General features: G+C 35.3%; 1 protein-coding gene across 2 annotated transcripts; it reads right to left on the bottom strand.

The window, feature by feature from the left end:
- Positions 1-337: 337 nt before the first annotated feature.
- LOC104087290 (AP2-like ethylene-responsive transcription factor AIL5) lies at positions 338-4,989 on the bottom strand. Of its 2 annotated transcripts, XM_009591705.4 has the most exons (9): positions 4,598-4,989; positions 3,928-4,114; positions 3,713-3,795; positions 3,328-3,336; positions 3,057-3,145; positions 2,879-2,952; positions 2,635-2,685; positions 2,465-2,541; positions 338-1,348 (listed from the first exon to the last, which is right to left on the bottom strand). In XM_009591705.4, the coding sequence occupies exons 1-9, from the start codon at positions 4,752-4,754 to the stop codon at positions 669-671; spliced, it is 1,407 nt and encodes a 468-aa protein (XP_009590000.1). In that variant the 5' UTR covers positions 4,755-4,989; the 3' UTR covers positions 338-668. The 2 variants fall into 2 exon arrangements, with proteins under 2 accessions (XP_009590000.1, XP_009590001.1); XM_009591706.4 differs by lacking the exon at positions 3,328-3,336 and having other exon boundaries at positions 4,598-4,988.
- Between the last annotated feature and the right edge of the window lie 6,896 nt (positions 4,990-11,885).

The following is an 11,885-nucleotide window of genomic DNA, read 5'->3' as shown; positions in this document are numbered from 1 at the left end:
TTATGGTATCGTTATTATTTCCATCATGAGGAATATGGTACAAAATACTTGGCACATACTACATAAAGAGAAGTATAATTGGTAACCAAGAACGTTAAATAAAAGTAATACGGTTTTATTACCGTGATTATCTTGCTGATACATCAAACCAAACGTGCTCTAAAAAATGAGAGAGAAAACTTGAACCTAGCCATCATTCGGAAGAAAATGAGACAGAATACATGTGGTCAATTTTCATATTTCATACCCCCATCAGAAGGAAACTAAGCGGGCGCGCCAAAGGGGAGAATGAGGGGGAAGAAATTTGGTTGAAATGAAATTGTTGCTGACGGGAATGTACAAAAGGGATTTTCTAGTTATAGATAACTCATGTCAGTGAAACAAGCAAAAAGAAAAAACTAAAAATAAAAAGGTAAAGAACTAAAGAACTAAACAACTAATCAAAAAGATTCAGTTAGCACCCTGCCATCTCTGCTTTAGTTGCTGTGAAATGATTGTACGTCCCACTTTTCTTACCCATGCAAAAAAGCAAATTTCACCAATACCACCTTTTTTGACCAACCCACTTCTTTGGTAAGTGACAAAAAACCATTCAAAACACAGAGGGAAAAGTACACCACTTCAACTCTTCTCTTGTCCATTCATTTTCCCTCCACTTATATTTTCCATTATTCCATGCCAAAAATTGGGGTCTGAAATGGATTCTTTGCAGTAGTCTGGAATGAATGAAGAGAAGGTGGCATCCAATTACCAAAATTGGAGCCATCAAGAGTAGTAGTAGTGTCACTAGGAACTGAAGTTATTGTGCTACAACTACCACTTTGCTGCTGCTGGTGATAGTACCCTTCTTCATTGAATATGACTTGATTACTGTTGACTTCATTCAGAGAGGTTGTAGTAGCAGGGAGATCCATTCTGAAGAGTGTTGTACCTTGTGCTTGAATAGGCGGACCATGAAAGAACGTTGCATTTGCACTAGGGTTTTTGCTACCGTTGTTTTGATCATTAGTGTATCCGAGGATTGACCAGAAATCGGAAGCGTCTTGCTTGATGGGCAATCCGAAACCAAGGTTGACCATATTTGGAGCTTGAGACGAAATTAATGGAGCAGAGGTAGCAGAGGAAATATCTCGATCGTCTGATCGGTTTCCTTGGACATTTTTACTACTTTCAGAAGCAGCAGATTCTGATGAGGTTTTTGATTTATTGTTCATCCCTCCAACAGGGAGATTGCTACTGGCGATACTTTTAACGTCGTAACGGCTAATGTCAAAATTCGTCACTGCGTTTAGTCCTCTGAATTTGATTGCAGCAATGTCATAGGCCTCTGCTGCTTCCTCTTGGGTGCCTGTTATTTGCATTAAAATCATCACCATTAGTCTAAAGACAGACATAATTAAATTTGTTGCAAAACATCATCATCACTGACAACCTTCCCCATCGAAAAAATAAAATTCTAATGAATGAAACATATTGAACAAATTCAAGGACAAGCTAAGTTGGAAGTCTCTTAGCCAGTCAAAGCCTGAGCTAAAATACCGCCAAGAAATATTCAATAAGAGACGGTGTTTACAGTCGACCTGCAACAGAGCTATACGCGATCCAAAATCTGACACCGTAATAGCAAAATATTGGTTAAAATTCATTATTAATAGGTAAAGATTATTAACACAGTTTGTGTATAACTTAAATGTATGTACTTTTTTTCTTGATGAAACAAATTACTTGATCTACTTGTTAGCTGGTATTCGACCAGAGAAGAAGATTCTGAAAATACCCTTTTTTTAAGCGTGCTAGGCATAAGAGCCAAAAGTGTCAAAATAGAAACAACTCTAAAAATGGGTTATCAGGTAATCATTAGTTTCGGGATTGAATTAATATTGACGGTAAAGAAATTTAACTTCCTTCCCAAGTTCGCAATTCTAATTTTTTAACAAAAAATATTTGTAGTCGTTTTTCAGAGATAATTTAATTCTTTTGAGTTAACCTCTTAATTTTATTGTACCTATCATAAGCTACGGTAGTCCTATAAAAACATGTTCCAACCCCACTTTCTCGACGGTCGAGTAAACAGAGAGTAGAGACACTAGCAAATACCAGCAACAAAATCCGTGCGCAATTCAGAGGAGATCCAGCCAAAAACAAAAATAAAACTTTCATATTGTGCTGCCGCCCAAGAGACCACATAAAAATAGCCACGTATGTCATTTATTGCCAAACCTTACCTTAAGGCAGAGCCAGATAATTTGGGGCATCCACCGCTAAGGTATCAAGTAGCAGTAAGGCAGTGTTGTTTAATGACGTGCACATTTGTTGTTTTTGTTTTTTGGATTTGGTGGAATAAACACAACTAATGGATAAGATAATATAAACAATGAATGATCTACTGACTAGACGAGCTAAATAGAGGACTAGAAATTCAGTATAAATTTGTAGAGGGCAAGAAAAAGAAAATAAAACTCACTAAAGGTTCCAAGATAGAGATCTTTGTTTCCTGCCACTCTTCCGATTCTTGCTTGCCATCTACCATGTTGGTGGTGCCTAAAATAAAATAAACCTTTGTTGAATTAGCTCCTTAATTTAACACATAAACCAGACAAAAACAACAAACAAAAAATAAATAATATTCCGAACCTTGTGACGCCTCTGTAGATGGAGGCTCCCCGTGAAAACCCACTACTTTTCCTGCATTAACAAAAAATAAGTAATATAGTATATAGGATTGGTATATAGGATTACGCAATTCTTGTGTTCAATGAGACAAGAAAAGGATTTAAAAGAAAATACAACAAAACCTTGACTTATGCAACAGATTCCTCACTGAGATAAAAGTACGTAGATTTCTCTGGAAATAACAATAACAATTTGGAGTACTAACCTTCTAAGAGAAGCAACAAATTCCTGCCTTGTCATGCTCTTCATTTCTTCCAGCTCCTTCTCATAGTTCAATACCTTGAAATAGATCACGACTTAAATCTCAATGTAGAGGAAATAAGAGAAAGTAATTAGAAAATTCTTTCTTTTCCCTTCTGAAATTTGGTTCCAAATTTCAATACCGGAGAGTTAGTGGTGGTGGTCGGACCCCAATACTTGAGAGCAGCAAGATCATAAGCTCTAGCTGCTTTCTCTTCTTTATCATAACCACCTAATCATAGAAAGATGTAAAAGAATATAAGGATATAAAAAATCTTATGTAAAGTTTTAGAAAATAAGAATCCAATGAGAATCTAAGCCTTAACACGTACACATTCATTGCAAAAAAAGAATCTTCTGTAACACAGTAATACTAAATGAATGAATTTGGATAATGGAGATTTCAGTACTCACCTAAGTAAACTGAAATTCCGCAATGATGATTTTAATCGTCCAGAGCCACAATCATTTGGTGGTACCATATTGAGAGAGAGAGAGAAACAAAATTAGTCCATATTCCTCATTGTGCATATCATATCATATACTACAATCTTTGTTTTTGAAGATTCACTTCAAATCTAGAGATAATTTTCCATCGGTAAAGAGAAAAATTATATGTTACTAGTATTTATCATATACTTTCATGTTGAAACAAATAAAATCTTCAAATTTTACGATATTTGGATGACCTTACAAAAATAAAAAAATTTAGAAGAAATTAAACTTATTAGTAGAACTCTTCACTCAAATGATAAGCTTTGCAACAGAAAGGATGTTGCCGGAAACCTAAAATGCATACCTTGCCTTCCTTTTCTACTTTGTCCTTCTCTTCTGCAACTATTATCCCACAAATGAGCTTCATATCTTCCTGTCCATCTATGTCTACGCACATCCCGAAAAGAAAGCACAAATCATATAAAATAAAGAGTATATCTAAATCCATTAATCAGTTCCAAAAAGAATAAAAACCCTTAATGTAAGTCTTTAATTATATATATATATATATATATTCACCTAGTAACACCTCTGTAAATAGAGGTGCGTTGTCCAAAGGTCTCGACCGACTTCTTAGCCGGCGGCAGCGCCACCACAGCCAACTGCTTATTCTGCGAATTATTCTGATCAGCAGAAAAGCTACGTAGAAAACTAGCGGCTATGGTCTTCAGCTCGTCAGTACATTTTCCATTTTCTTCCACTCCACCTATACGTACAAAATCACATCCATACTTGTTGATCAGTCTTTACAACAAATTAAAAAACTGAACGATATCAGATCATTTAAAAGACAACTACATATACCAGAAAATTAAAGTAATTAAATCGCTAAAATAGGTTAAAACACTTGTCAATCTTTTTTACATATAGGGTATATAGGCATATAGAGTAAAAAGCTATAGTTTCATGAGTGCAATTAATAGTAAGTACTGTAATAAGAACCCTAAAGGTTGATGAGTCAGACCCATCAAATTTAAACTTGAATCACTTTATAGTTAAGTGTATACTATAGGTTAAATCTTATACTATTCATATATCATGTCTATATAGCTCAAATGTTTATTATAAGATCTCTATGCGTGTAGAGATTTATATATACACAGAGATCTTACATGTAACCTATTGGTACATGTAGGATCTTTGTGAAAGAGATGTCGAAAATAAAGAAGAGTGAAGTAGGGAATAATACTATTAGGGTTGGAGTTGAAAGCTTGGAAGAGGCAAAGTTCTGAAGCATTATTAGAAGGCAAGTTAATGCTGCTATTGTTGTTGGCGTTACTGTTGTTGCTGTTGATATTGGAAAGTGAGAAGCCAAGCCAGTTCTCAGAAGAAGAATCCATATCCATTATCGTCGGTGAACGTGAAAGACTTTCTTTTTTCTTTGGAAAACAGCGCTATGCTTACTAAACACTGCCCGCTCTAGTTATTTTGTTTTCCCAAGAACTGATTGAAGATTTAACTGACTGGAAATTACACGCTTAAATCTATGTGAAAGAGTAAGACATTAATATAGAGATATTATCTGTGTTAGATAGATGGGTAGAGAGAGAGATAACTATGCACGAGAACCGAGGCGTCTCTCTTGTGGGGATATACTAAATGGTTGAAAGATAATAATTTCTGTTCATATTTATTTAATTTGTTAAGGTGAGATTAAAGAGTTTTTTTCACATTGACTAACGTTGAAAGAGAAAGTAAAACAACGGACACTTTGCCAATTATTTTATAGCGCGAATTTTCTACATGAATTAGTCGAGCTAATATATAGAATGATCGAGACTGAGGATTACTACTTGTAGATTGGAGACAATATTGTCTAAATAGAAAGAAAAGAAAATTAAAGTTAAGTACAATATAATGATCTCTGAAGTATTGCTTCATCACAATCCCATTAAGTCAAATGCTAAGACTTTTAACTTAGTATCAGAGTTTTGCTACGTCACTTTAATCCAGTTCAAAATCATGAGATTTTGGGCATAAATGTGTCTAGCAATTGCGTTCTTTCTAGTTTAGAAATAGTACTTCAGATACGAACGACGAAAGAAATGATTACAAACAAAAGACACGAATATTTTGGAGTTAAGCTGATCAATTATCGCTAATTATGCTCATAGTTCGAGGAAAGAAAATGTTAGCGCGATTTATGAAACTAAAAGATAGTATTTATAACATAATATAGTTGAAAACCTAATCTATCCTCGTGTCAACAATCGCTTGAAGATAAGTTGAATTAACGTCTATCATGCATGTTAATGACATGACAAATTAATTCTGATCTAAAGTTGAATGCGCTAAACAGAATAATCTGTTTTCATATTATTTTTTTTTCCTCATTTGTTAATGCAGTGTTGCAGTCTGTACAGTGCATGAATGTGAAAACAAACAAATAATGCAGAGGAAAGCAAGTGGAAGGATATTATGGAATGACTGGGCGGTTTCTCTTGTATGTCTCTTGACCGAAGAAAGCGAAAACTTTATTAGGAGGAAAAAGAGTTTTGAGACAAAAGGAGAAAAAGATAAAGGAAAAGGGAAGGCATAAAGAACAACAATGGGATGAGGGAGAATGTGTAAAAAAAGATTGCGTGTATGTGGGGAAGCAAGAGGGAGGAGAAGGGGACACTAAGGACGAGTAGTAAATGATTTCATTTGGTCCCATTGTTTAACGCGTGTCTTTTCTGATTATTTTGTGTACATATTCATTCTTTCATCAGTGCGTCGTCTACTCCCTGTTTGTTCTCCCTCCGTTTTAATTTTTTTGACCGTGTTGGACCAGATACGGAATTTAAGAAAAAAATAAGATATTTAGAATTTGTGATTTTAAATAAGTTAAAAAATAGTTCAGAGTATTTGTGTGGTTATAAAAGTTTTTTATTAAGGATAGAATTATAAATTTAAGTAAAATTATTTTTAAATTTAGAAAGGGAACATTCTTTTTGAAACGGACCAAAAATAAAATAGGTTCATGAAAGAGGGAGTATAAGTTGAAAGAGCGCAAAGGGATTGGAGACAAGAATAGGAAAATTTAGAGATGTATAAAATGTTAGGATTAGAGTAAAACACTTGTGTATAATTAGTATTTGGGAAAAGGTCCAAGTATGTCGTTGAAGTATTTAATTTATTTTATGTTTATCCTCTTTAATTTTTATCTTTACTCTCGATCCATAGAGATGACGCCCCAAATCTGGATGAGGCGGACTGTTACCCGATGCCTTGACTTGAACGAGTGAACCGACTTATCATATCTCTTATAACAAATTATATGAACATGGAACATTTGCAAAGAAAAGATAACAGCATACTTCTATATAGAACTGTCTGTATATAACAGAAATTGAGGATTTAAATACAAAAGATTAAAACATAACTCATTAAAAACTGAGTCATATCATCTATACATATCTGAAAGCGTCAACATATGTCTATGAAACCTCTAGGATAATCTAAAATTGTAAACGTGTCGGGATAGGGACCCGACCTACCCAAAATATCTATATACATAACAAAATTCTAGACTCAATCTCAGGTAGTAAGTGAGGCTCACCAACTGTAGCTGAAGCATAGCCACTGTCTAGAGCGAGGTGTCATACCTTATTTTTCGAAGATGGGCAAAGGAGTTTTTTCAATTAAAATGACATTATTTGAAAAAGGATTATTTTGATTTTTTTTAAGAAGTCACTTGAAATTATTTGATTTCGATTTTCCAAGTCACCAATTTTAAAATCCCAACTCATTTGACTCCATTTATGGTCGAACATAGAAGACCGGACAAAGAATTCTGTTAACCGGGAAGAAGGTGTAAGGCACTCACCGAGTTTTGGGTTTAAACACAGTCGCTTAACAATTTAAACTCGACTTAATTAGTCCGATTATTTCATATTTTAGGGATTTTATGTATTTTTTCATTATCCACTTTTAAAACTACTTTTATTGTTTATTAGCGGATTTATGGAATTTATATTGAACAAGTACTGTGAATCGTACCCGTGTTGCAATTGTATATAAAAATATCATGCTACGCACACGTACCCATGATTAATGACACTTTATTATTGTTTGAAGTTAATTGGTCAAGTCGCATGAACGATGTAACGATCCGACTGATCGTTTTGAGTATTAGCTTTCATTTCTGTGTTTCGAGACTTTTCATAGCTCTATTTGAATATTTCTGACTTGCGTGCGTGGTCCATGTCGATTTCCAAAAAAATTAAATGTGAATTTTTAAAGAAAATGTGACTTTTATTTTAAAAATGACTAGAGTTGACCACGGCCAACGTTTTTGGTAAACGATCTCGGATCGGTGTTTTGACGATTCCCGTAGGTTCGTATGATGATTTTGGATTTGTACGTATGTATGGATAGGGTCCCGGGTGACCCAAGGCCGTTTCAGCGCATTATGTGAAAAGTTGAAAAATGAGTTTTTAATTTGAAATTCTTGAGTTTTGATGAGCGATTCTTGATATATGATGTTATTTTGATGATTTGAAATAGCGAACAAGTTTGTATGATATTATTACACTTGTGTGAATGTTCGAATTGGAGCCCAAGGGTCTCGGGTGAGTTTTAGATGGGTTGCACAAGGTTTTGATAATTGAAGGCATTTTTTGGTGTTGCTGAACAGTAGGTCTCGCAATTGAGAGAGCCTATTCGCAAATGTAATCCTCGCATTTGTGATTTCAGGATCGCATTTGCGATATTGGGCATGGCTTGGGGGACTTCGCAATTGCGAAGTCAGTGACCGCATTTGCGATCAACACATCGTCATTTGCGACATATGCTAGGCTATTGCGAAGGCAGACTTGCTTTTGCGATATGGGGGCTCTTTGCAAAAGTGACTATTTTGTTGCAATTGCGATAACAGAGTAGCTAGGACACTGATCGCATATGCGATAAGTGATTCGCTTTTGCGATAGTCGCAATTGCAAACAAGAATTCGCAATTGTGACATCTGCAGCTGGGTAAAAGTTGGAAATTTCGCGACTTAACTCATTTTGCATCATTTTTTAACCCTAAAAATCATAGAGGCGATTTTCGAAGAGGAATTTCTTCCCAAATTCATTGGTGAGCAACTTAATCTTGTTTTCAATAAATTTCAATTATTGTTTCATAAATTTTATCATCAAATCTAAGAATTTCAAAGTAGAAATTGGGGGTTTTGGGTCTAATTTAGGGATTTTGAAAAATTAAAATTTATACATCAAAGTGAGGTCGAATTTCGAAACAAATCATATATCTGGGCTCAGGGTGAATGGGGATATAGTCTTAATCTCGAATTTCGATCACGTGGATTAGGATTGACTTTTTTGACCTTTTAAATTTAGTTAAAAATTAAACCTTTTCATTCGTGGGTAGTTTCTAAAGCTTGTTTTGAATTATTTAAACGATATTTGACTAGATTCGATTGGTTTGGAGGCTTGTTCTAAAGGAAAAGCCATTTTTGGATTGTTGATTGTATTCCGCAAAGAGGTAAGTGTCTTGCTTAGATTTATTGATAAAACTTTCCGAATAAATGATATTATTTGCTACATACGGAGGTGATGCATATATGAGTTGACAGGAGTATATACATGTGCCAGGGTTTCCATGCTCGGGAGGAGGAATTATATGCTTCTTTGTGCTTTGTTGAACTTGGTGATCCCTCGATTTATGTTTCACTTAATTCTATGACTGGTGAATTTTATTATCTGTATTAGAAATCATGTTAGAACGTAAGACATCTTAAAAGGATTTAATGCACCATTTTTGAGATTGTTTACATACTTAACTTGATCGTAGTATCATAAACACATATCTATACATGTTAGTGCCATGTTACTTGAGCTTCTTTATCCGTAATAAGAGATGATGATTGGGGCCTTAGATAAATCTTTGGCACGTTAGGTATTTTCATGCAGTTGATATGATGTTAGCACGAAAAGTATTTTCGTGCGGTTTGAAATAAGATTGGTCTGTTGGTTCTTTTCGTGCGAAAAGAAAGGAATATGGGATTTTCTTTTATGATTACTCGTTCGTTAGACATATACATGCACTATACCTTGGTTCCCACCTATGTCTTATGTTTGTATGTTACTTTCACGCATGTGTTCTTTTTGTAGATTCTCTCTATGTTTCCTATTTGGTCTGTGGTTATCTTATCTATATCCCCACCATGTCTATTATTGTTACATCCACGCTTTTACTTGAGTTACTACTGCTACATGTCCTTACCTAATTTATGCCTTTACTTGTTACTAGTTATTACATGTTACATGCCCTTAATTCTTATATGATTTACTTGTTAGATGCCTTAACCTGTTGCATGCCTTCATTTACTACAAGCCTTCACTTACTATATGCCTTTACTTACTACATACCTTTACTTACTATATGCCTTTACTGGCTACATGTATCCACTTGTTACATGATTTCACTTATTAAACGCCTCCATTTGATACCTGTTTTTACTTGCCAAGCATTTGTATTCGTTTCATGCCCTACTCTTTTTTGCTTAGCCGGATTGGGTGTATTTTAGATCGGTTGTATGTTTATGCTTCGTGGAAGACTTTTCATTATATATGGGATACTAGCTCTTGGATATCGGACTGCCCATCTTACTTTGGTTGAGTTTGTATTTCCTAGTTGGATACCGTGTGTTCGTGTTCTGGTGTTACATTGTGAAATTTCCCGTGATTGATTGTTGTTGTAGTTTCATATGATCTTATATATATGTGGATCGGGTTACAATCCGCAACAATGTTAATTTTGATATGTGGATCGGGTTGCACATTGCAACAGTGTTAATATTGATATGTGGATCGAGTTGCATGTTGCAATAGTGTTAATATGTATATATATATATATATATATATATATATATATATATATATATATATATATATGTGTGTGGATCGGGTTGCACACCGCAACAGAAAGGATGAATTATGGATATTCTTGGTTGTTATATTTCGCCACTGTGTTGTGCTGTAAGACTGTGATTTGATGATATTTTGGGGCCCTTTGTTGTTTACTTTCTCGTTCCGTTCATTATGTGGCCATTTGTTTTCTTTATCTCGTTATTGCTTCTATGTTTATTCTCTATTCAGGAATATATAAAAAGTGAGTATTTTGTAACTTAAGACCTTGTCACTACTTCACTGAAGTTATTCAAGATACTTATTGAGTACATGGGGTCAGTTATACTCATACTACACTCCTACACCTTGCGTGGAGATTCTGGGGCTGAGTAGTTGTAAAGACGGAGCTTTACATTGGAGACGTACCAGCGTACCGGATTCATGCTACCTATAGTAGTTTATGATTTCATTTATGTTTATGTATCTTTCAAACAAATATATATTATTGATTTCTCAGTTTAATAATAACTTATATTATTTAGCTTACCTAGAGGGTCGGTTTAAGTGCCATCACGACTTGATGGGGTTTTTTGGGTGGTGACAAATTGGTATCAGATCTCTAGGTTCATAGGTTCTACGAGTCATGATCAAGTGTCTAGTAGAGTCATGCAAATCAGTATGATGACGTCCATATGTAACGACCCAGCCGGTATTTTGGAGCATTTGCATTCCGTTCAGCTGATTGAAGTCTTGAGTAGATTCATATGATGTATTATGACTTGTGTGAATCGTCGGTTTCGGTTTTCAGGCGATTCAGATTGATTCGGAAGAATAATTCTCAACTAGAAATCTTTAAGTTGGAAGAGTTGATCAAGTTTGACTTTTGAGTATTTGATATCGGATCGGTGTTTTGATGATTTTGTTAGGTCCGTATGGTGATTTTGGCCTTGGGCGTATGCTCGGATTTACATTTGGATGTTTCCAGAAGGTTTCAACACTATTAGGCAAAAGTTGGCAATTTAAAGGTTTGGAATGTTCATATGTTTGACCGGGAGTTGACCTTGATGATATCGGATTCGGATTGTGATTCCGGAAATTGAAATAGCTTTGTTATGTCATTTGGGACTTATGTGCAAAATTTGAGGTCATTCCGAGTTGATTTGATATGGTTCGACACGCGTTTTGGAAGTTAAAAATTCAAAAGTTCATTAAGTTCGATTTGAGGTGCAATTCGTGATTTGGATATTGTTATGTGTGATTTGATGCCTCGAGTAGGTCCGTGTGATATTTGGGGACTTGTTGGTATGTTCGGACGGGGTTTTGAGGGGCTCCGCATGTTTCGGATCGATATCATACCATTTTTCTTCATGATTTCATTGTTAGTTTCTGCTGGTTTCTGATGCCTCAATTGTTCTTCGCGATTGTGAAGATGAGGACGCGATCGCGTAAGGTAAAATGTGGAGCTGGGAACTTTCTTCATCGCGTTCGCGGAAGGAAGACCGCCTTCGCATAGTTGTGGGAACTTGAACATCGCGTTCGCGAATAAAGAGTCGCGGTTGCATAGTGTTGAGACTGGGCAGCTAGGAGCTGGGGAATTCTTCAACGCGTAAGATAGGTCGCATTCGCGGAGCTTTAACATATGTGGTC

The sequence above is a fragment of the Nicotiana tomentosiformis genome, chromosome 11 (assembly GCF_000390325.3).
Source record: "Nicotiana tomentosiformis chromosome 11, ASM39032v3, whole genome shotgun sequence".
Taxonomy (NCBI): Eukaryota; Viridiplantae; Streptophyta; class Magnoliopsida; order Solanales; family Solanaceae; genus Nicotiana; species Nicotiana tomentosiformis.
The sequence above is the reverse complement of the archived record's forward strand: the minus strand, read 5'-3'. Positions and strand labels throughout refer to the sequence as shown.